General features: G+C 40.2%; 1 protein-coding gene across 1 annotated transcript in view; it reads right to left on the bottom strand.

Moving 5' to 3' along the window:
- Window positions 1–24,388, bottom strand: part of LOC146696630 (transmembrane protein 132D) — a 34,278-nt gene extending 9,890 nt beyond the window's left edge. The window contains exons 1-5 of the mRNA XM_085474826.1: window positions 24,286–24,388; window positions 18,593–19,469; window positions 10,558–10,695; window positions 4,394–4,586; window positions 2,380–2,523 (exon numbers count right to left, since the gene is read on the bottom strand). Coding sequence (XP_085330952.1) covers window positions 2,380–2,523; window positions 4,394–4,586; window positions 10,558–10,695; window positions 18,593–19,469; window positions 24,286–24,358 — 1,425 coding nt within the window. The 5' untranslated portion in view covers window positions 24,359–24,388. The remainder of the gene's footprint in view (window positions 1–2,379; window positions 2,524–4,393; window positions 4,587–10,557; window positions 10,696–18,592; window positions 19,470–24,285) is intronic.
- Between the last annotated feature and the right edge of the window lie 1,591 nt (window positions 24,389–25,979).

Below are 25,979 nucleotides of genomic sequence, written 5' to 3'. Positions count from 1 at the left end.
TTAATCCTCTTTCAGAATTTTAGTACACCATACCTTGGTCCACATTACATTATAAAATGTTTTATTTGTTGAAAGTAATGAGGAAAGGATTAAGGAAAACAAACAATAACTAAACATTTTATTTATTCAGTTAATATAGTTATAATACATTGTTAATCTACAATTTATTTCACTAAACACAGGGCTAGTATCAAATTACTGAGCTGCTAATTTTAGGTCCTGTTGTTAGATACTGAAAATAACACACAAAATGTGTTAAACTGTGCAACACATCAAGTGTGTTAAGCGTTTTACACATTTTTTTCAATGTTTACACATTTTCTTACACATGTTATGTTAAAATTTACACAAAATGTGTTAATAGTGTAACAACACATTTTTTGTGTCATTTTTTAACACATCCTTTCTAAGAGTGTATCGCAAAGATATTTATGTTAAAATGGGATTTGGCTTTCATCACTGGGTACAGTATTACAGACAGGCAGAAATTAAAAATGCTGAAATGCGCGCTTCAGTGACACAACTCTGCACATGCACATAGAGAGTTTTACTGAATGTGCACAATTAAAATATCAAGTAAATATCATGTAATATCATGTAAATTTTTTGGTTAAACTGCTGTATCACCTAATAAAAAGTTCTGGTTAATAACACGTGCTCAAAAATAAAGGAAAACTTTGAAAACACATCAGATCTCAATGGGACAAAAATCATGCTGGATATCTATACTGATACAGACTGGGTAATGTGTTAGGAACGAAATGCAAATCAAAATGATCAGCCTACAAAGAGCTGGATTCAAAGACACCCTGAAACTCAAAGTGAAAAAATAATGCGGAAGTCTAGTCCATTTTGCTGAATTTTCATTGCAACAGCTCAAAATGGTACTCAGTAGTTTCTGTGGCCCCCACATACATGTATGCATGCTTGACAACATCGTGTTCCTGACATGGCAGACGGTGCCCTGTGGAATCTCCTCCCAGATCTAGACCAGGATGTCACTGAGGTTGTGGACAGTCTGAGGTGCAATCTGGTGGTGTTGGATGGACAGAAACATAAAGTCCCAGAGGAGTTCTGTTGGATTTAGGTCAAGCGAGCATGGGGGCTTGTTAGTAGTATCTATTCCTTTGTCCTCCAGGAACTGCCCGCATACGTCACCACATGAGGCCGGATAATGTTGTACACCAGGAGGAGCCCAGAATCCAATGCACCAGCATAGCACCAAAGCAGCTGAAACTGATTCACAACCCCCTCTGATACTTAACTGACCAAATCAAAATGTTAAAATGTTAAATGCTCAGATGTAAATCCTTCATACCTTATTTCCATATTTTTCTCTGTATCATTTCTACACATTTGGGAATCGCTTCCACCAAAGAGGGAGTTGTTTTTTTTGTTTGGGTTTTTTTTCCAGGTCACGTGAGCTATAAATTCCAGATAAATCCTTCCCCATCTATCACTAGCAGATTTGATCTTCAGGCAAAATAGACGAGAAAATATATCTGAGTCAAGCTGTTAGACTAAGAAGATTAAAGGGAATATTTGTGACTGAATCTGCTATCTGGTCAGCAAACATACAACATGGCTATAGTCAAGGTTGAAAAAGAATATTTTAGTCCACAGTCGTCCTCTTGACTGTTCCACATAATTCTGTTTTTCTATAACCCGCACAAATCTGTGCTTGATACAGGTACACTTACTGCCCGTGACCTCGTCATACTGCAAGTGCATTTATTTATTAGCTGGGACAGCTTCCGTTGGATAAACTTACAAAATTCAATTGCGCCAGAGAACTGGAGCCCACTGCATGGCTATTTCTTTTTTAATCTTGGGTAAATATATCAAGAGCCTTTGACCTCGAAGGCTAGGCACCTGACTTTCAATTTCATCCATAAACAATTTCTGCAGTCAGTCGTGCTCACTTATACAGGATAAAAGGGACAAGTCGCGGGATGGAAGCACAGTGGTAGATTGAGAGGTCATGTTGTGAGCAATTTAGCACAGTAGCTGTTCATTGTCGGGGAGATTGATGGGAAATGTTGTCAAAGTCTCACTAATAGTTTGTTTTACCATGTGGAAAAGAGGGAGAGAGTAAAAGTGACTTTGGAGCAACGTCTTTGTGTTCAGCTGTCCTTCCCTTGACACATAAAACTAACCTTGTCCATGAGTATTACAAAGAAACTACTCAACTTTCTTATGCCTCTCAACATTAGGACAGGGAAGCAAGGTCCAAATATGAAGCACTTTATTGTTGTTGATGGACATACCACTGAAGTTCACATCCTTTGTTCTGTCATTGTTCTTGGAACGTTTAAAACCAAAGGGACGGGGAATTTGTTCATTGTAAAGTAAGTCATAAGGGGGACGTGCAAATCCTACCTTGAGAACGTCTTCATCAGTGGAGCTACAGTCTGTGTAATCAGACACATCCGTGACTACTCCATCTTCCTCCACAGCTACCGTCCTCACAGGCATCACCACCTTCTTTCCCGTCAGCACAGCGGTGTTCAGAATCTCCGTGTCCTGCAGAGAGAGCAAAGAGAAATGAGTTTCATATTCCAGTTCAGTTTTAGAGTTTACGTGGTAGTGCTACTGTCACAGTGACAAAGATTTTTAATTTATTTATTTTTTTAATAAGAGTGGCATGGGATGCAGTTAGAGGAGGTAGACAGGAGACACGGGCGATGAAGCGTGACTCAGCGACTCAGCAGCAGTGGCGAGGTAAGAAGGCCAATCCGCCTTTGGGAAGCAAGTGGGGGAGTAGAGTTAAGGCTGGGTGATGGCCCGGTCACCACATAGAAGTAAGAGCTAATCTTGGATTTTTTTACTGCACAGGCATGTCCCTCAAAGGGATGCTGTATCACTTCACACATGGGAAAATACCCAGAAACATGGACTAAAAATAGTCTTTATCACACACAGAGCCTGCCTGCGATGCACGGTGCATTGTTAATTATAAATGTCACGGAAATAAGAGCGCTCATCCGCTTCTGGACGAGTTGGTGGTTCGATTCCTGGCTCCTTTTGTCTCATTGTCTTTTGGCATAGATTGGTTGGGTTAGGGCCTTGTTTGATCAATAGCTTCCCTTGGTCTTTGAGTACCTGTTAGGTGACTAAGAGGTGAGCTCTAAAGCACTTTATTCCACAAATGAAGGCTATTTGCGTAACACTATAAATGTGAGGTGCCTTGTTAAAATAAATTGATAGTTATTTGTAGGAATCCTTGGATAATCAAAGCATGAAAATGAAGCAGATGGGTAAGTGTCGTTCTCTATGAAAAAAAAGAAAAAAACAACAGAAAACAGACTGCTTTAAATGAAGCTGAATTAATCGAATATTATAAGCTGAAGTGCCGTGCAGTTCTGTGAATGAACAAATCAAATATAAAGAGACATTTGGCCACTCCAAGTATGAAAATGAAGCAGATGGAAACTTGTCCCCTCGAGAGTAAAACCGCTTTAAATTAGGCAGAAATAAATAAACGTGCAACTGAAAACTCTGATGTGAAGGTAGTATCAGTGAAGCTTTTTTCTTTCCTCCCCCCTCCTATAGAAGTAGTGAGCAGCAGCACTAGCTGAAATTCATGGAGCAAGGCCAAGAGTGATCAGTCAGCGCTAATGTCCCCTTGAGCCAACCATCAAATCTCCTCCTGTTTGGCCTGAGGTCAGCTTCTAATCCACCAGCGAGATGAGCCATGTCAAATTTACAAATCGGGATACTGTAACTTTTCCACATAGCTTTGAGCACTTCAGCACCTTTAAGATGGAAATGAAGCATATAGCCTGCATAATCTTACTAAAGCCTTCATTAAAAGTATAGCAATTATCTTTTATTTGTATAAATTACATATTTCAATTATATGTAGTCGAACAAATGTGAAAGTTATCTCTCAAAACACTGTTTTAGTTAGGAGCTGGCCCCGGTGACAGATAACTCAGATTCAGCACGGCAATTAAATGTGCTATAATGTTTCTCATTGAGTAGAGGAGATTATATCACGGGTTAATAATAGAGGTAGCACAATAAAAGAGGCCTGCGGCACCAAAATAGAAGCACATGAAGCAGCTGTTAGCAGGAGAGAATGACCACATAATGCACGCTAGAACAGAGCAGAACAACACAGAGGAGACATCAGCTAGTTGACAGTCAACAACACAAGGTCACAGTCTGCTCAAAATAGAAGCCATTTACTAAACAGTCCAAAGCATATCCAGCCTTCTGTGTATGCAAACCAGACAGGAACAGATCAGAGCAAAGTGCATTTTATGATATTTTCATGCACCGACGCTCAAAGGATGCAATCTTAGCATTATTGGAAACTCTGCTGTTGGCAACATCGATCCTGGTGTTTTACTCTGATTAGGTGTGACAGGAGAGATGACAGCTAACTCACCATTATGAGAGGAGCTAGGCCGACAAAGTCTCTCTGAGTGGTATAGATCCTCATGGCTCCTTCGGTCTTGACTCCGTTTTTGGATGTGGATGGTAGCTCCAGCTTCCATATGATTACCTGGCTGTCGAGAGGGCTGCTCAATTCTTCAACTTCAAAATCAATTTGAAGTACCTCCAACAAACTGCTTTCAAGCCTGAGTGGTAAGCAAAGAGCTGTGTTAATTTGACAGATGAAATATGCATTATATACACGTGAAATCACACCTGCTTTATAATTTCAGTACAACACATATTGTGTTAAAACGAAGATAATCAGACTCTTGTTAGCGCAGCTTCATGTTGCCTCGAGTGCTCTTCGGTTCAAGCAATAATGTAGCTTTTAATGTTTCTAAAGAGACCTGTGTATCTGAGGTTAAGTGATTAAACACAGCACAAAAGTTTACTGATCCAAAACCAGGATTACCGAGAAACAAAAAGATGTGTAGGCACACTCTGCACTTTCAGTTCAATTCAGTTTTATGTATGTAACACAAAAAAACAAACACAAGTGCCTCAAGGTGCTTTATACTGTAAAATAAAGACCCTGTTAGAGAGAAAACTCTGAAAACTGGGGCCAAGGCAATGGTGGGAAGGAAAAGCTCCCTTTCAACAGGAAGTAACCTCAGGCAGACCCAAGCTTAACCCTTTATTGACCATGGGCCCACCAGCGGGCCCATTTTACAGGTAAATTTGAAGGGCCGGTCAATAAAGGGTTTGAAGGGGCACCCTTGACCTGGACTGGAGATGAGGGGAAAGAGAACAGAAAAGGGAAGGCAGTGAGAAATGGGACGTAAATATGTTCTGTAGTTTGTCTATTACATGCTATGGGTCAGATTTACTAAAGCGCTGCCTCAGTGCAAAGTGGGTTTTGGCATAAAACAGTAGTGTCAGTGTTTGCAAAGACAGTGCAGTGATAATATTATGTGTACGAGGTGGCAACTAAGAGAATTTTGCAACTGACCCCCTTCCTTTCTCAGAATAGAAAATTTTTAAATCAAGCGCTCTGATAGATTTACTAACGTTTGCGACATGCAATTTACTGCTAATTGCTAATTGCTACTGCTAATTGCTAGCACTAATTGCGCTGATATTTAACACAGAAAATGAGCATGTCCTATTTTTTTCACTTGATTTTTAAATAAACTGTGTTTAATTCAATTCACTCTTATTTATATAGCGCCAACAATAACAACAATAAAGAAAATTGTGCTCTTTTTCACTAGGAAAAAAAACCCCACACAGACATATGAGCACTATTTGGCAATTGTGCTTACATGCTTTTTCAACCAATTTAGGGAACTTGGCCCTACAGTGAGTCTACAGCAACGCTTTCCGCTCCAAAAGGCCAAAGCACAGCAAGGCTTCAGACAAAAATCAGCATGTTATCATACTAACAGACTCACATATTTAGTTCTTCATCCATTTCCTGAATGTCTGCATAAAAACTTCAATCTCAGTCTTTTCAGTGATTTTTGCGTTTTTCTGTTCCTTCATGATTTATAAAGTTATAGATGCTAGTTTCAGCTGTCTCCTCATTCACAAGGCACAACAGCAGAATCACAGTCTCCAGCTATTGCACTGTATAGTAACTGAAGCCTGTGTATTATTGTTGTATTTTTGTAGGCTCTCTAATTTACATCACAAAATGCCTTGAGGCGACTCCTGTCGTATGAATTTAGTCTTTAATTTAAACTATCAAGTAAAAACCTAACATCATTATTATTATTACTATTATTTTAATTAATTAATTCGTTGATTTTTTTTTAAGGAAATTTCAATTCAAAGTGAGTTTGCTTTTTTCAGTACGAGGAAGAAGTAAAAGCAGTTGAGACTGAGCCTGGAGTTTTGGAGATATTCATCTTAAAATTCATAGTGACATGTTACGAATTTGGCCCCATGGATAGAAGTGTAGAAAAAAAAATTTCAGAGTGCGATGTGATCCTAGTGTTTGTGACAAGACACAGTCCTTTTTTTTAGCCGTGGAGTGGGCTTTGCATCTCTAGGCTTCTTCACAAGCTAAACTAGAAAAGAACAGAGCTGAATTTCTCTTTGCTGACACTCCCCTCGGGTTGCTGGTCGCGTTAAATGGGTGTAGAATAAAAGGTGGTCTGAGGACAGCGGCATCCTGAATACAAAACAAAGTATGAGCCTGTGTAACTTATAATAGCCTCTCAGTGATGACAGCTGCAAGAGAGCTTCCTAGCCACGGATTCAATTTTCTGCCATGGTCGTGTTGTAGTTAGTACCCTGGGTTTATTTGCGGGCATTGTATGGAGCTGCAGAAAAGATGTATTGCTGGACAAAAACGCAATAAGCATAAGCACATGGGCGTTATCAGTCTCACTGCATCTGTGTGTCCATGTTATAAATCTGTGTCTGACTCGTGTGGAGGCACAGCATGAAAATGACCTCTAAAAAGGCTGCACACCAGCCGCCTTTTGTTGCTCTGGAGTAACAACAGGAGAAACTGAAAGTAGTTTTTTATTATTCCTTCATTAAGTTCCAAGCGCAGCAACAAGGCACACAAAAAGCTGTCTCTGTTTGGTTCTCTCAGTCATAGCTGCCATCATTAGGAGCTAGACAGAGATTGAGTGTAATTTAATCATTTTAGGCTATCGCTCAAAGACCCAGGAAAAAGATAATCGCATTCTGGTCAACTGTCAAAACAAGATATGTTTAATTCAGATAAACATGCCTATGTGGTATGAAGTCGGTATTCACCGTATTAACACACATATCCAACAATATATGGGGGATGTTTTTATGTGTGTGTTATGTAAATAACACACACATAAATAACACCCCCTGTAATTTATTGTGGAGCTTACAGGGAATGGATGCTTCAGCATCTTGTTTACGGATGGCAGTCTGCCTGAGAATAGCAGTACTTAAATATTAAGATCCACACCAAGCCCTTTGCAACTGAGGATAAAAATAAATAAATAAAGCTTAAATGTATAAATACAGCAAATACTTTTGGTGTTTGCTAAAGCCAGCTAAGCAAAAAGTCAGAGAAGTCCCCATAGTGGTGTGACAGTAGACGCTCCCAGCAGGGGTTCCGTTAGTTTCATGACATTTTAGAGAGGATTAGCAAAAAGACTGGGTAAATAAATATTTTAACCCATAAAGAAGTTGTAATAAACAATGTCACAATCCACGGCAAATGGGGAAAACAACATAATGAGGTCAAACCTATAATGACAATAAATTCAGTGTTGTTTCTCAGATTACGGCAAGCTGTCTAATGTTGTATGAAATCTGACAAAGCAATCTTCCACAAAAGCACGCTTAGCTTTACCATTTTTGAATGAAACTCTATAGTGGGTCTAAAAAATATATATATATATATATATATATATATATATATATATATATATATATATATATATATATATATATATATATATATATATATTCACACACAGATCAAAATCTTGTTTCACAAACATCTCTTTAAAATTCCTCTAGAGGCAGAATCTAACTCTTACAGTTGACATTTTAAATCTAAAGTGTATATGTTGAGCTGGAAGAGTTCTGCAGGCACCTGCATACGTCTTTCACCACCATGCAAAACATTTATTCAATAGAAATAAATAAATAACTAAAGCATCCAGATTCTCTTTAAGTGCCATTCTTCGTATAATGCCATTTGTATTAGGGCACATGGTAATGCACAAAGGCCTATAAATCATGCCCACTGTATTCTAAGCCTATTTTCAGTGCTTTATTCATTTCTGATTGAATTTTCTGATTTCCCATGGGCCCCACCCTGACCGTTTCAGGTTAACAGTCAGTCACTACATTCAGTCACTACATTTTAAACATCTTGGAATGACCCTTGCCATCCAGAGGTTAACACCTGTGCTGCCTGTAACGGAAATGTTTCCGGTAATTGGATGAAAGGTATTTTATGCGCTCCAAAAGAATTGCAAGAAAACCAGTCATCCTCTGCTTTTGAGTCTGAATAAAAAGCTTTTTAGCTTTTAGTAACAACATAGTCTTTGTTACTATGTTGTCATTTTGATTCAGAAAGCTGCTAGCATAGCCCTAATGGGCTTTTGCCTATATAATTTAATAATAATACAAATCTCAATATGATAATTGTCTCCGAACGAAGTCAATGCTTTATTTAATTATGATACAATTTTGAGATTTCCCATGGGCCCCCAGACTGTGGCGCTGTCAAAGGTATTAGTTGAGGAAATGTAGGCAGGTCAGCAACAAACTTTACTGGAATTTTCTGAAACAAACTAGCGTGTGAAGAGACCCGAGGGCTGTGCAATTAGCCTGAATTAGTGTTAAATGGTACAGAAAATGGTGAGTGCTGGCACCAGATGATCCATCACAAACATGGACGGTGTAGAGCTGCATATATCACACTAGAGCAAACTCCAAGCCCGTGGATATCAAGTGCACTCTTGCTAACTTTTCTGCAGCCCAGAAGTGCCACGAGAAAATAATGTTCCACTGCGCTATTTTTTTTTCCATCCAGCGTTTGTGTCTATTGGTGCAGCCATAACCACAAAGGAAACCTGGCAAACCTTGCCCCCATTGATAAGCCACAGGTGGATCTGACTGTCATCGTGATTGCATTTTCCATCAAATTCATGTGTTGCTTGTGGTGTTTAAGACCGTTTTAGCCTTATTCTTTCAGCTGCAACCCTGGTGGGGTAAACGCTCTGGGGACTAAGTAAAGAACAAGTATTAATAAAAAACAATTCCAACTGGTTACTACACTTTGCAAATCTTCTGTAAAGGTCATCGAGTTGTCTACTAGGCTTTAGTTGTCTGCTTTAGGATTAGGTCGTCAAATGAAGGCCAATGAAATCGCCTGGAATTGTTTGCTGCCAGCAGAGAAAAACGAAGCATTGAATATTTGTGTTTGTCAGGAAAACTGAAAGGCTTTACATGATTTCTAAAAATCAGAGTCTCTATCGCTTCTCATCCACCAAGCTCCAAGGGATCATCTAGGAATGGTGATGCTGGACAATTAGAGATGCAGTTTAAATGACCCGTCTTTCACAGTATTTGGGACTCATTAAGTTACAGCCAAAATTGTAAAGTGTTTCCTGAGATTGCCTCGATGAAGAGTTGACTCACTTCATGGCACAGCCCTCAGTATAACACCGTAATATAGGAAACAAAACAGAGACAGAAACAGAGGCTGCGCAGTCAAACTGTCACTTAAGGACCCAAAAAATCACTTTAGTATGCAATTAATACCTGATAACCACACATTACAAATAGGTAGTGTAGATTTTAACACATCCCTGTGGCAACTCCACTGTTGGCAGTAGCAAAAAGGTACAGTAATAAGCAAACCTGAGTGACAGACCATGGCATAACATTTTTCCCCTGCGTTGCCTTGTCCTTTAAAAAACAAGACGAAAAAAAAAACAGGTGTCTTTTAATCTCAGGAGGCACGGGCCACGCTTATCAGACTTAACTCTTAATTGTACTCAGCTCATTGCAGTTAAGCGAAATGAAGCTGCACTTGGCTGAACTTTAAAGGACATCTGAGAAAGGCTGGTTGTCAGGGAATGGTTGTAGTCCTGTTTAATGAGATTATGGAGCAAGTTAAGTACTTCTTAGGAACCCAAAGAGCCGACTGATCAGACCAACCTGCAGATGTCTTGCAAATAGTTTTAGCATCAAGCCTTAGGATGCACTCAGTAGCTTGCACTTTTTAGGTTAAAATAAAGCAGGGTACTACATGCTAGAAATACCTTCCCGTTCACAGTTAGTGAATGTCTTGAAATAATTAAAGTGCAGACAGAAAGTGGGACTTAAAGGGGGGTAAAAAGCATACCTCCCTACAAGGACTTTCTTTACAAGAATACCTGCAGTCATCCAGTGGTTAAAGTATATCCCCTCTGGACAATATGCAATGAACCACATACATGCAGACATGTACAGTACAGACTGTTTGTGATTTGCTTTTCCAATGCAGACACACGTCCGCTTTAAACAGCTGGAGGTACCGGCAACCCACGATGCATTAAAATTCCCCTTTTAGCTCTGCGGTCTAAATATATCAGCGGTGATAGATTTCCCAGCAACAAAAAAACAGACATACATGAATAGTCTACAGTGACATATAAAGTAATGTGAAGAGAACAGACTTGCCTTTTCCCAGGTATGGGAGCCTTTCTCTGACAAATAACAGCGATGGCGCCATCCACACTCAAATCCAGAGTGATGTCCCACAGTAAAGAGTTACTGGGTGTTACTGTTCGAAAGGTCACACCTTTCCTTACTGTTGCTCTGTGAAAAGTCGAAAATGAAAAGGTCAAGAATGCAATAAATTTTTACATTACATTACATTTCTGGCTTTTTCTTTTTTTCATGAGTTTTGGAATTTTCTTGTGAAAAAAAATGTGTTAAATATAGTTCCCTCATGTACAGTAGATTTAAACTTCCACCTTAAAATTCATTTATAGGTGAATTTAATTAATGCTTTTAATCTTGTCTGGTTTCTCACGATAAATCCATTTCAGTAATAAGAAGGAAGCTGCATAAAGTTGATATTCAGGCCTGGGGACTAACCGAATAGATAGAGCATTAATTACATTAATTATATAGGAGGTAACTTTATTCCATTTTAAAATAAAGACCAGTATTGGTAACTCGCAGGGTTGTAGGCTCTCACACTTTTCAACATCTAGTTTTTGTCTCACACTGCCTCAACAATCTTATGACAAATAAGAAGAAGCCTCAACTCTGACTGGTGCAGTAATTTAATGTACAAACATTAATGGAAATACAGGCAAAAATAGAGATTTTAGGATTCATTCAAATTTGAAAGTCAATGACCAACGTGAACTCTCTTAGGTAAGGTTTCTGTACTTTCTTGAAGTAGTCTTCAGGAATAGTTCTCCAGCCTTCTTTAAGAACATTTAACATCTTTAAGAACACCTGTCTTTGGATGTTGGCTGCCTTTTTTCTCTGTTTAGATGATCCCAGACTTGTTGAGGTCTGGGGAGGCCAGTGCTTTTCGATCTAGGTATGCTTTTACCACAGTGGCAATGTGTTTGGTATCATTGCCAATCATTGCTTTCCAGATGGTATTGCATGGTGGATTAAAATCTGACAAGCCCCCAAACACCACTGGCTGAAATGCAGCCACGAACCATGACAGAGCCTCCACTCTCTTTTTCAGATGGCTGTAGATACTCACCGTTGCTCCTCTCTCCTGATGTCCTCCATATACACTGATGATGATTTAAAGCAGAATTTTACATCTGCATTTTCTTCCCATTTCCCTCCCTTAAAAAATGGCAATCTTTCCACTGAAACCATTTCCAATGATGCAGATTCATCATTGGGTTCAGTGAGGTATTTGCTGGATTTGTTCCCATTTTGGTCACTGGGCTTTTCAGATACTGTTTATCTGCTGTAGATAGTTTTTTTTTAGGCCCACTACTTGTTCTTTTGTCCTCCACTTGTACAAAAATTTTTGTTTGGTAAACTATGTTCTCTTTCATAGATTCAGCTAAAGAAGACGGACAAATTATGCGTATTGTGACAGCCTGCTAGCTAAACACACACACACATATACACACACAAAACCAAGGGCTGTTGGGAAAATCGTAGTGAAAGTGAGTGAAAAAGCAGCCAAGACCTTCAGAAAGTTTGAATAACAAATATAAGCCGAGTGTTGAAATTACATCAGCTGGAGAGTATGTTTAGTTTGTTGCTTCAAGCTGTTTGTAGGACTCTTTCTCTCTTGTCTCAAGAAAACGATTTCTCCTGATATAACTTACTAGTTATAAAAATATTAATTACATTTAACACATAATTGGAACAAGTTACCTCTCAACCCTGATATTGCATAAAACATCAATCAAAGGCAATATTTATTAGACTCTGTACATACAGTTAAAAGAAAATGTAAAGAAAATTGTAAGAGAGAGAAAATACAAAAACACAAACCTGTGATATATATATTTATCCTTATTTCAACCTGTAATTACCATCACCTCTGTGCAATTAAAGGTGCAAAGAAAACATTGTTCTTTCTATTTATATTCACGTGCTCTCATTATTCAAAATGTACTAATGGAGTATTAGTTTTCTTGGTGTCTAATTTGTAAATGGTGTGCATTATGCAGCCAAACAGACCTTCCCCGTGGGGCTTTCCCAGCATAAGCAGCTTGCAGTAGGTCAAATGTTAATGAGATACTCTTCTGGAAGAATTGTGGAGGCCAGGAGGGGCACACATGTAAATATGCCAGACTTGCTGAATATGCACGAACAAGACAGAGTATCCGAATGTTCAGGAAAAACATCCTCGTGTGATTCTTTGTTTTTCATCTGCATGCAAAGCTGTGTGGTTTATCTCTGAGATAAACACAACTGTTGAGCACATTATGAGTCTCAGAGGAGGTGTAATTTTTGATAGGAGCAACAGCAATCTGAGCGCTTCTCTTTCTTTGGCTTTGCTGTTGTATTTCAAAAGCAGGCAAAAGAAGAGAGGACGTTACTCCCTTGTTATGCGCGGTGAAAGGAGAGCAGCCTAAGCATGCATTATCTCTTAATTGAAAAGCGTTACTCGTGTGCACATTTTTTACATTTGTACAACAAATCTGAGCCACCCTTTGTAACAACATCTGCACAGCAAACATGTAATCTGGAAAGAAACATCTTTGGCAAAACCGCTTGAGACCTTTGCTCCAGATTACATGCAAAATGTAATCAGGAGAGAAGGTCTCAAGTGGCCACTGATTTTAGCGCATAAGTTTCTGCTGTGGAGCCGCATTTCCCTGTAATCACTCGCTGTCTTAATGGCTGGGATGTGAGACAGAAATATGGCCCTCATTCCTTTTCAGAATGAATAAATCTGGCTCCTGTTGCAGCAACAGTGACACTGTTAAAAACATAAAATGGACACAGAGCTTACGGGTTAAAGGTCGTAATTAAAAAGGACTGAACGGTATCATTTTCAACAGTTTAATCTTGCGCCATCATGACCCTGAAGCAGCTGATTTCCATTCCAGCTGCTCAGTGCAGAAGCTCATTTGTCTGATTAATACAGGTTCCTACATGGAGCGGAGAGCTAAAGGGTGAAATCATCTAGTGGTGTAACTTGTGACAATTGCACACAGCTGAAAGCCACCTTTTTAGAAACAGGTTAATCACTTTAATATTTATTCTGTTATACACTGTTATAATATTCATTCCTTCAGTAGCATTCTGGGTAGCTGAATTCAGCATTCAGTTGAAGCTTCTATTATTGCCATCATTCCCAGTTTTACTACAGAGGTTGCTATGGCAAACGCAAGTCAGAAATGTAAGTCAACTTACAGACTGGAAACTAATTAAATCAGCTCTAGCTCTGAACACTTCTCATCACATAAAGCAAAAGGAAGAGTGAGATTCTGTTGCCGGTGTATGGCTTCTCTGGTGGTATATCAGGTGGCAGATGAGAGCGGAGCAAAGAGGAACCTGCAAGTCCCTGATTAGGATGAAGGTAAGGAGATAACAAGAAGGAAGGTGCATCTAAGGTAATGATAATTATTTTTTGTCTTCACATTTCTTATCAAATGTAATCTTTGTAAAAAAAAATAACAATGCTCCCACCGAAAAGTTTATTTCAGTGTTTAACTTACACACATATATTGTATTTTTCGGACCATAAGGCGGACCAGATTATACGGCGGATTAAGCGAAACAAACATTAGCATTCATCCTCCAGCTTTACTGTTTATGTTATGCTAACATAGCTGTGTCGCTACTAGCCATCACATAGCACATCATTATATACCAGATAGCCCAACTTCAGTAACCCTACAAAAGTCACTGCTGTTTAGTTTTCTGTCTTTGTTTATGTTTGAAGTGATAGCAGAGCTGTACGTTTTAATTTTTCAGAAATTTCTCAGTCAGAACATGCTATACTACCTGCTAACTTCTAACCCCGTTAAATTATATAAATTCCGTTTTCATGGATGCCTGGATGTTAAACTTAATTGTTACACCTGGTAAAGCAGCAACGCTGATCATTTTATTAAAGATGAAAGAATTTAGACAGTTTTTAACTCTCAGTGATACCGCAGTGTTGATTGCCGTAGCTGTAATGCTCCGACAATCCATCAAGTGGTGCGGCATCGTAGCTTACCAAAGTCGTACTAAAACATTTTTTGATAGATTTTTGAGCGCCGTGTACCACATAAAATCGGTTCGAGGTCCTCAAGTACAACCAGAATTCATACATAAGGCTCACCGGATTATAAGCTGCACTGTCGAGTTTTGATAAAATTAAATGATTTTAAGTGCGCCTTATAGTCCAAAAAATAGGGTACCTTATAAGAAAAGGTTGTTATAGTTATAGCAGTTATTCTTCTTTTAAGGGCATTAAAATTCAAAGCATGAAACACAATCTACACGCATTGCATCAAACTACCACATGCAATATGGAACGGAAATCTGCAGTATGATTTCTTTTTCTATTTTCAGTATCGCACTGCATATCTCAGCTTTGGTTGAACATTATATTTACTTCTTTTCTTTTATCTTTCCTTTCAACAGTGCTTACTTAGATTGTGAAGTTTACTTTCAGTGGGCCAAAACTTTAATCCACCGTGAGTGAGGTAAGCAGGATTGCATGTTCGGTGTATTAATGAGAGCACCTTGGAGGGCTGTTAATCTAGTAATGGCCTCTGAATAACGTGCGCGCCGATGAAACACCTCTGTGTATTGAGCTGAGTGGAGCAGGGTTTAACTAATAAAAAGTGACAGTAACAAGAAGACTTATCTAAAGCCCCTTTTTTCTGTCTCTCAGCTCCCTTGCATTAAAAAAAAGAATCCCTTGTGACTCGAGGAGGCGTATTTCTTCTGAACATGAACATGAACCAGTGTCCATAGCTTCAGTTAGCAGGGCCTGAGGAGGCAGCGGGCAGGGAGAGGCACTGAGGCAGAGAAGATGGATGGCTGTGGAGACCGAAGCTGACACTGTGTGAGAAAAGCAGCTCTCAGGTGCTGCACCTGCCATCCATCTCACTTCTGACCAGGCAAGGCATGAGTGGCACTGTTGTTTCACCTTTTGCATACTCTTCATCCACTTAAGGGGCGTGTGCACGCACTTAAAAACACTAACGCACAAGACAATGCCCACAAGAGAACCGGCCCCAATAGTAGACATCTACACTTTCAAATACACTCAAAGCGAGCCTCGATTGCCCTCGGCCTTCATTAGCCCTCTCCTTTTCCTTATTTACTGTTTGTAATGCAGTGTTCTTTAGACTTATATTGATTGATCACAGACACATGGCCAACAGAGCAACAATCAAAACAGCGCACATGCAAAGCAAAGAGCACAGAGGCTGAGTTTGATCAAAGACCTAGAAGATATCCTCCAGCTCACCCAGATGCATTCCATCATCAAGGCTGCTATCGAGATGCTACATAGGGTTTGTAATTACTTTGCTGATATAATTTGTGTTCCCATCTTTAGCTTTGTGAGTGCATCACTGCGGGGCCACAGCACCACAGTGAACCCCAGTGCAATCGGAAACAGATGCAATCGTTAATTATGCAGGCAAATGTCCACCGTTTAGCCAGTCTGATGGCCAGCCATCGGCAACGTGCTTATCGTACTTATGGAGCAGTTTAGGGAGTTGGGGAGATGTTCATGCCAACACTCCTGCCAGATGGCAGGCACCGCAGCACTAAAATGGATGTAAAAGCCCTATTTGTCACCGAGTTGAATGATTAGACCCGTGGTTGAAAAGCTCACTGACGCGGTGTCCTGTTGATACAGAAACTCACTGTTAATTTATTGCCTCAATGCTACTTTTAAATAAAGCCATTAGAATGGGGGAGCTGGGGGTACTACTGAGTCTGATTACTGAATTTAAATAGATGTTGAGACGAAAACGGAAAAATACACTCATACTTGCTCATACTTCATTCCACTCAACTGGGAAAAAGGATAATCTAATTGCCCTTCCTGTGGGTAGCGCGATGACGGTAGTACAACACTTTATCTGTGACCTTTACAAAAGCCTCACTGAGAGTGACAGGTTCGTTTTTGCCATGACGGACGGACAGGTGTGGCTTGTCTTTTCTCAATCAACCTCGAATTTGTATTTCCCTTGACTGGAGCTATAGCCATCAAAAACAGGTTTATCATGCTGATGAGAGAGTATTAAGTAAAGCTTAATGGAACATTCAGACAGTGATAAAGCACACAGACAGCTGTTGAGGACTGGATGCACAGCGCTTCTTAATGTGCTGATAAGCTGGCTGAGGGCTGCACTGTGGAACTGAGTATGGAACTTAAAGATACAGTCAATATTTTTAAGTTAATGGTCTAAAAAAAACATGGATGTAGTCACCAACACGTACAGAAGGGACTTCATTTTCCTTTCTAACGATGTTGCCAGAGAACAGAAGAGTAGGAGAAGAAAGGAAAGAAGTGAGGCAGCATTAATGCTTTCCTTTTGGTTCATTTGTGTATGATTGGGTAAATGAATTAAAGCAGAAATGATTAAAAGTGACACAATAAAAAGAGGAAGCAGGGATTGGTTTTTGGCTCCGTTGCCTAAGCTAAAAAAAAACAAAACAAACAGGAAACCAAATAATGAAATTAAGTACATGGTCTAATCTTAAAAAGCAACAACAACAAACAAATGTGAAACTATTTCATAATACTTCTGGAAATCCAGCGACAGCTGAAATATTTGATAAACCACCTTCAGACTCAAGTTTGCATGTTTCCTTTTGCAAAAGAGCCGAGTACCTGAGAGAAATGTTGCTTCCTGACAAGGAGGACAAGTGCACCCATGCACAGCTGTCAGCTCAGATAATATGGTCCTTTTCCAGCATTCACAATTGAATTAAAAAAGGGGAATTAATAATCCATGACTGTCTGCTCACCCACTCACCTTCAGTGAAGCACGCATGAGCAAGTCGAGGCGGAAGTCACTTCTAAAGTGTTTGAGGTATTGATTTGATTCTGTGAGTGCAGACTGTCCAGGAACCGGCACTTCTGCACTTCAGTGCTGCCTTTAAGGCCGGTTCTTACGTCAGGACACCTTCCACAGATTTACGACACTCTCAAACAAAGTCAATTAATAAGTGAGTCTTGTATGGAAAATGCATTTGACGCCTCCTGTCAGACAATAATTCACTGACTTGGAATAAAGCTGATAGTGTCTTGAATAACAATTTGTAAAACCTGCCTCTAATCGGGTCAACGTAAATCTCTGCTTGTCTGCGCTGACAGCCAACCTCGACAAATGTAGCTTTGCCGCCGCGTGCTTCTGTTTGATCTTCGCCTGGATGATGATAACAAAAGGCTGCAGATGACCGTGAAAGCCATCAATGAAACGGTGAGTGCGGGTTGGAAGCATTTAATTTAAATCCAGTTTTGAGGTGCCAATCTCGCCGCGTTGCATCATTTCACCTGTAAAAGGGAAGTAACAGACTGACGTCTTGAGAGACAGCCGTGATATTAGGCTAAGGATAATTAGTCAGCTGGTTGAGGCATTGGTTCTTGGGAAATATGGAAGGCTGTTTTTTGAAACATGTCTGTATAAATTTAGCCTTCATTACCAAGTATGTCAGAGGTCTCCAGAGGAATTACAGTCTTTTTAAGATGGTTCTACAAGTGCTCTCATCTCTATTCAAAAGCATTCTGCATTGCAAAGTGAGATGAAGCCATGCTACTAATCTCTGCGATCTGCATACACTCTACAGCACTGTGCACTGATCCTGAGCATACCCTTTAAATAAAGGAAATAATGAGGTATATGGCACACATATTATTTGCTCCGTGTTAACCTTGATGACTCCTGCTGTTAAAACTGCTCTTAATGTCTTCAGGCTTTGCTGCTCAAATAATCCATCCCGTTTCCAGGAAAGATGGTTAACAGCTATGATATTTCCAGGCAAATGTCATAATCCATACTAAATCTCATTTCGTTCAATATTCGCTTATATTTGATGGCAAAGGATTTGGGTAAGAATTAGGGAAGATGACTAATACTATTAGTAAGCGGTTCCCCATTCTGAGGTTTTGCTGACCAGATGATTTCAACTTTGCTGAAATAACAGGCCCATGTAAATCGGGGACAGAGTTTCTCTTATAATACTGCAAGCATGTGGTCAGCCGTGACATTGCTGACCACTGCAAATTTCAGGGAGGCAAAAAATTCCATTTTACCTGAGAGTGAAGTTAGTCAGCTGAGCAGAGCTGGCCATGAGTATGTAGAAGGTGGCGATGTCAGTCTTCTTTAGAGGTTTGGAGGATGTCCGTATGACGATGGCATTGCCGAGCTTGAGGCGCGAAAGCGTTGCCATCCCCTTAGGCACCTGCAGAAGACGCACACTTCCAATCCTCTGCATAGGAGTGACAGGAATAAACTCTGCCTGCTGCTGTGAACCCCCCCACCGACTTCCATCCACAGAATTGCACTTCCCTCTGACTTTTGGCTGAGCCTGGTAGTACAGCTCCACAGGGTTCCCAGCAGATGGATCCTGCCTCTCTCTACTGGTGCCCTCTGACCCTGGAGCAAACCAGCCAGGTGTAGGAACCAGCTCGGCCATGCAGGTCCCCCTCTCACCTCCTATGGCACAGGAACCCCTCACCTCCTGGGTTTGCCAGAACGCATACACGGTCACACATGGTAGCTCATCCAGAGCGCCTTCCCCTCTGTTCCAATCCCTGCCTGCAACATAGAAGAGCACCCTGACTTTGGGCTTGGAGGAGAAAACCCGAGGCGTCAGGACAAAGGCCTGGATTTTCCAGTTAAAGGTAAAGACCTCTGGTGCATTGAAGAGCTTCACAGACTGGACCATATCTAGAGGCACGGGTTTCTCTGCGGACATGGTGCGATAGCTGGCGTTGACCACCGGCTGGCGGCTGGCTCGTAAAATAACAAAGGGCTGGATGTGGCTCTGCATGCTGGAGTTCCTCATGAAGTCCTGCCCTACCTCTTTTAGGAAGAGGTAGTCGGCATCCTTAACTTCGTAGCTGACCGGCAAGAAGACAGGGAAAGGCACTGGGCTCTTGTTGTCGGTCAGTTCTTTACTGCTCAAATCTGAAAGAGGAAAATTGAAAATTACACTACTGTTGCAGGACAAAACGTTTATGCTACTTCTGAATAAATCTTCAAAACTGAAGGATTTCACTTTTTTGTCACATTTGAAGACAGGCAGTGTCCCCGAACCACACGAATATCAAAGTCATACAAGGCCAACTGATCAACTGAGTGGGACTTTAAAATATTAGACTAAAAGGCCTCTGGCCTTAATCTTAAAAGTCCTATAGCACAGGTGGAGCAGATGTTAAACTCTTTGGCTTTGTCACCAAATTATTGGAATTGTAAAAGGTTACGAACTGTATTTGTTTTATGAAAAAAAGACAACATTCCCAGTGTCCTGGTGTCACATCAGATTGCTTTGATGTGGCCTTAAAATACATTAACAGAGAAAATCTGAAATAAAACATGAAGTCAGGATGAGACCAAATAAAAGATGGTGCTTTCCCCAAAAGTCAGATCAGCCCGTTACTAGCCGAGTTGTAACAATCCAACATCGATTTGTTGACTAAAGCCTTTTTCTCTGCACAGTATGTAATTGTTTCCAGGTAGTTAATCCTGGTAGTAAATAGGTTTCTATGGAAATAATTTTTCGAAATGCTCTTTAAAAAATGTCGCCTGCCGTGTTGTCATGTTCAAAAGTGTCTCTGTTTTCCCTCCATAGCATGAGAAGGTACAATCTGATACATCTGGCACAAAGTGGAAATAAGCCATCAAACACTGGGATTAAAATGGCTTTTCAGATTGTCTCTAGGCAGGGGGAATAAGTAGTGACAAACAGGGCTGTGCATCATTATATCAAATGAAAGAAAGTAGATTTGATGTAAAAGACTAGCATGCACCTGAAAACATGGTTACTGGTTAAGGTACGCATTTGTACACCAGCTGGTCTGTGTCGGTGTGTTTTGTACAGTGATAACAGGAGAGTTACAGGAGTACTGTAAATACTAATCCCAAGTGTAAAGAATGACCTTTTTGCAATCGCTGTGACAAATCAATCGAACAGCATAAATGTCCCCTGATCTGATTTCATGGTGAGTGTTTACCGCGCTGGAAATCAGCAGAGGTCACTCATGCGTCATGTGTCCTCATTAAGTGTCCATTTTGACAGAATTATGAAGATTATAGCTGCTGACCCGGGTGTGCACTTTTGATCTGGTGGCTAATTGCCCTACTTGGTGAATCATGAACGCATAAAAACAGAAACACTCATGTTTACTATAACAACCTGGATGAGGCTGTTGTGAACATGGCAGCAAACCCAAACTCAGTGTCTTAAAAAAAAGATCAGCTCTACAACTACTGACTTATGTATATTCATGAGAGAGTGAATGCCGCATTGAATGCTATCTGCCATTGAATTATTGATCAGTATTTATCAAATGAAAAAGGTTTGAAGTTTTTCTGTGTCAAATTTGTTCCGCGTGTCCCTCATGGCTGCCGGCTCTTGATGGGTCCGTCTATCACGACCGCTTCTGCTTTTCATCCTCCCTCATTGAGCCTGTCGAGCTGGCCTGACACTTCGCACGGCAGCGACTGTACTGCACATGTCACTATCATGTCAGCCCAGCAGCCCTCAGAGGACGACAACAGCGTTTATTTCCTCCCCTTCCACACACAGACAATAGTGTCAGTCATGTTCACTGAGTGGGTGACACACTGCATGAGGCAGAATCTGGACCTAGAATCTAGGCTATCCTGGCTTAGCCTTCCAGTGGGCACTGACAGATGTGCTATTTAATACCAGAGCTGGCAGCACCTCCAGTTGGAGTGAATATAAACTGGCTCGCTGTGTTCCAGGCGGGAGCATTCATCGCCGCTGTAAAGTACGCCACATGCAAGCTCACATCTTTATGTTTGAGTTTAATGTACACTTCTTGTTATTTCACATCTTTTTTTTCTTGATAGTAGACTCCAGAAGCTGTTTTGCTTACTGGCTAGAAGGTTCGTCCTTCTGCTTTGCCAATATTTAAGATATTTATCAAGTAGCCAGTGCAAGCAAAACTTCTCCGATGATGAGAGTCCAGCCCTGAACACGAGAGCAAATCTGGCACACCAGCTGTTCCAGCCTCTCAAATCACTCACTTTGAAGACACTGAGCTTCCCGTCCTCCTTGGCTGAATCAGGGAGCGCACGTGTTACCATGCAGATGTTCATGCCACCAAAAACTGTTGTAAAAACTGCAGCAGGGAACATATTCAGTGGCTTCCACCTTAGTGGTGTACAGTATGTAGGTTAAGTGCTTTCTGTGTGCGGGGGAAGAAAAAAAAGCTAATTTTTTGTGCCAACGTTTTGTTGATAATCAAATCTTTGTTCATCCCTCTCTGTGTCCAAATGAAAATGCTCCCTGCATGAAATTAGATTTACAAGCACTACCACTGAATGTTAGCAGAAAATTTACTTCAGGTAGGATTTCTTACCGAAATGAAAATGAGACGATACAAAAACGGAGCTTTCTGTGTGTCATACCGCTTTCTTTCTTTCTTTCTTTCTTTCTTTCTTTCTTTCTTTCTTTCTGTCTTTTATTTGAATCATTTGTTCAAAGATACCTAATAAGAGCTTTACTGCTATGCATCAATATGGACATGTTCACTTCTTGCAGTACTTTAACCTAAGAAGTTGGTTTGCTCTGTTGTGCGTGTAAGAAACAACAGTCTGCTTATTTAACAGCTTCGAGACTTCATTTATCGAAGAGATGTTGATTTCAAAATAATGTTTCCCCATCGCCAGCTTTAATAAAAACACTTGTGTCTAATGAGCTGCATTTTGCCCTGCAGTTTGTCTCGTGGCTTTGTATTAAAGGTTTTTCATTTGCACATCAGCTAACTGATTTTCAGTGTGCTTGTCTTTTAGCGCTATTTCTTCACTTGTAATCAATCTTTGTATTATTCTAATAAAATGCAAAAAACCCTAGCATCCATTGTGAATTCTAATGCGCACTAATGGCTTGTACCATATGTGCAAAACAGCTTGCAGAAGTGAGTCGATTCCCAGTAGCATCATGGAAGACAAACGGATGTCTGCGCTGGAATTAGTAATTGAGAGAATGAAAGATGTGTTCATTTGTGGCTCAAAAGTTTCTCTTTCACGCTGCCGTGAAAGGTTTCTTTCCCCTTTTTTCATTTTTTTATCAGATATTGCATATACAGAAATGTGCTGTTTATAAATAGAAAGTGTTGGCAGTGGATCAGATGCTAACCGCACTAATTATGCACCTGCATTTTCTTAATCTAATGTTAGCACTGTGACTGTTTATCCTCTGACTGGCTAACCTCTCCAATGCATCTAAGTTTAATAGAACATTATAGGTTCTCATTAGGATCTGACAGGGACACTTAGGAGTCCACTTGGGAGATAAACAGCAGCGTGCAACAGAGGGAAGAAAAGCTGTTAGTACATCCATGAATTTTTTAAAAAGTTGTGCAAAGTTAAAGTACCTTTCAGCAAAGAAGTTAATCAACAAAGCACAAATAGAAAGTGGGAAAAAGGGCAAAAGTTTGGTCCAGCAAGAGGTGGAAGACGTGCAGGAGCACAAGCACTGCAATGTGGTGTCTGCTGGAGCAGGGTGCTAACAGGGTGCTAATGAAATGCAAATTTACAAAGATCGAAGTTTGCTTACATCTGCCCATAACCCTTTAGGGCGTTAGAGTGTGTATTCAGTTTAAACAAAACTAGAATTGAAAAGAAATCATGTTTAAAACCTTTCATGGGTAGTTTCTAATTAACAATAAAGATTGGATTGCAAACATTGAAACTGTAATCTAATAACCGCAAAGCTACAAAACCAAGCATGGTTGTACACACTTTTAAGTAGAAAAGTTACCAGCCTGCATAGTCCAGTTAAAGCATCATACCCTCATTTTAAATGCATTATGAGGGGCTTTATGATGTGCGAAAATACTCCAATAAATGCACTAGTGATCATATGGCATGTAATGCTCTGACTTGCTGTTGGAAAGACGGGAGAAAATAAAGAAGAAGAGGGAGGGGGAAGAGAGAGAGAGCAAGAGAGAGAGATCTAGGGAGGCTTAAGCTTATGCAGTGATTGGTAGGGATTGCAATGTCCAATGAGACTCTTAAAGCGGCTTTAAAAATCTGTTTTATCACAATTTCTCAATTTTTATCGTTTTATCCCCACAAATCAGCCTGCCTTCATTCCCTGGAAATGGTCATCTAAGGCAGTTATAGGCTTTACACAAATGCCTTTGAGATGTGCTTTTCTTCTTCATTATCAAGTTGGAAATCTAGATTGCCTGCTTCTTGTTTGCCTCACTGTACATGAAAATTGGGTCCCCCAATTTTTTTTTTTAGCAGAAAGCCAAAAGAGAAAGTAATACTTCCACCATGACAAGAAAGGCACTGAGCATTAAAGCACTGCTCACGTTGTAATATAAACCCATCAAGTTCTTTACCCCTCACTGATTTAATCCTAAATGTTTAATAGGCTATTTTACTCACTGCTGTGACACTCTCTCCTGCAAGTAAGACACATGTGCTCGTGTTACCCTCACTGGATCGCTGTATCACAGTGGAATAAGATGTAAGTCACAAATGAGGACATTTATGTATTATTTATGTTTTTAGAAGATGCGTTAATCTTTAACGGCATTGCTGAGAATAGGCCCACCTCCATTCAGTAATATGTACACATGATGGAGAGTTCAGTCTAATAATTTGTTTTCAGCTGTTTAAGTGAAAGCCAATCTTTATGTTAATTCATTGCACTTTGACATGCGCTAATCTTGAACTCATTTTTCACCTTTCTTCTTTTTTTAAATTTAAAAACAAGCAAACTAACCACTTTGTTTTCACCTACCTTGTGTAATGACTGCTGTAATTGTTGCAAAGACTATCTGTAAGATCCTCCAGCTCTGCCAGTGCGTGCTCATTTTGGCACCCGGCTCTGCACGCTATTCCAGGCAAGTTCCCTGCGTCCGTGCGGTTGGGTTTTGCTTCAGTAGGTTAAGAAGAGGGTCCTTTCATCCATTCCTGCAGTTCGGACGCTTTCCATAATCACACCTGTGCGAGTATAAGTGGTAGTGTAATCCGTATTGCTGGAAAGATGGAAAGCGCATCGAGGTCTGTTCAAGTCCCGGCTGTGCGTAAAAGTTGTGCGTAACGATCCTTGCGGGACTCTTAGTGTCCGATCACAAGACGTGAGGCTCTTGAGGTGAAACCGTGTGACTGAGAAAGCTACGTTTGGATCATTAATGCCGTTCTAAACGAATTATCTCGACAAGTTGCTCAGATTGAGCCGGTCTCCCAGTCTGCCGTCGCGGTTGGGACTCTGCGGTGTTAAACGGTTGAAAGCAGATCACTGACTGTCTTGTGCGCAATCCTCAGGGTACTAAACTCATCATCTGTCACTGTTCACTCGCTCAGGAAGCCACGTCCAGTACGCAGCGAGTAGGATTAACCCTGCCTTGCGTTTGATTGTAATGTCAGAAATTATCATAGGTGCCGGATTTCTGATCACTTAATCTGCTTCAGTCCATGATGACCCACGCTCAACATTCAGTAAAGCTACTATAGTCTGTTTGTGTTTTGGAAGCTAACTGTCCAGATCTCATTAGTGAAAATAACAAACACAAGGGATAAATGGGAATTCACGTGGACCAGTATTTGATTTGAATTCGGTTTTTTCTTTTCTTTAATAATTGGATGGAAGTGATTATTTATATTTGTGTTTTTTTTCTTAAATTAAATATTCATTGTTAATTATTATAAAATATAAATGCTGAAGTAGAAAAGTAACCTTGGCCTCAATCGCGATTTAAAAATATATATATATCCACAGCGCAATTTCACTCAATTGTCTGCTTTGTGTTACAAACGTACTGAAATCAGCAAACTTGTTTCTTCTTTACTCTCCAAATCAAGGATGATTTTCTATACAGTGTCTGCAGGCATCGCAACCTTTTCAGACATCGGCTGGTTGAGTGCAGGTTACAATCAGTTTAAACTCTGCCAGGATGTAGCCGGCTCATTAGGACCTGACATCATCACACTTATGTCATTATTATTGTTCTTTTAAAGTGTAGAGAAGAAAGTTCTCTGATTCTCAGTGTGAAACTTGGAAACTTTCACTGCTTTTTAAAAAAAAATATTGTCCATCAAGAGCATAATAAATTCCAATAGTCATCAACCTCATCAGGTGGATTTTTAGTGCCCTCTTATGGTAAAGATGAGCTTCTCTGTAAGTAATCAAAGGTGAGGCACTAGCTATAGCTTGCAGCCCAGTTGCATCAGAAATGAGCAGGTTTCCCACTTATTTTACTTCATTTATTCATAGGGTGACCTGATGAACAGAAGACCAGAATGTATGTATCCAGTGACTTTAAATGCAAATGCTGCACCAGAGTGACATTAACAGTTGTGTAGGCCTCTTGTTTTTGCACAAACCAAGATTACAATAGCTGTTAGTCATCTTTCAGAAACAAAAGCATGAACATACATTAATACCGCTGCAGTAGAACTCGGAGCACACTGACTTATTTTAAGAAAAAAAGT

The sequence above is a fragment of the Copadichromis virginalis genome, linkage group LG12 (assembly GCF_057382275.1).
Source record: "Copadichromis virginalis isolate Kocher_CV1m ecotype Utaka linkage group LG12, C_Virginalis_male_GT1.1, whole genome shotgun sequence".
In the NCBI taxonomy this organism is placed as follows: Eukaryota; Metazoa; Chordata; class Actinopteri; order Cichliformes; family Cichlidae; genus Copadichromis; species Copadichromis virginalis.
This window is presented reverse-complemented; position numbering and strand designations above follow the sequence as displayed.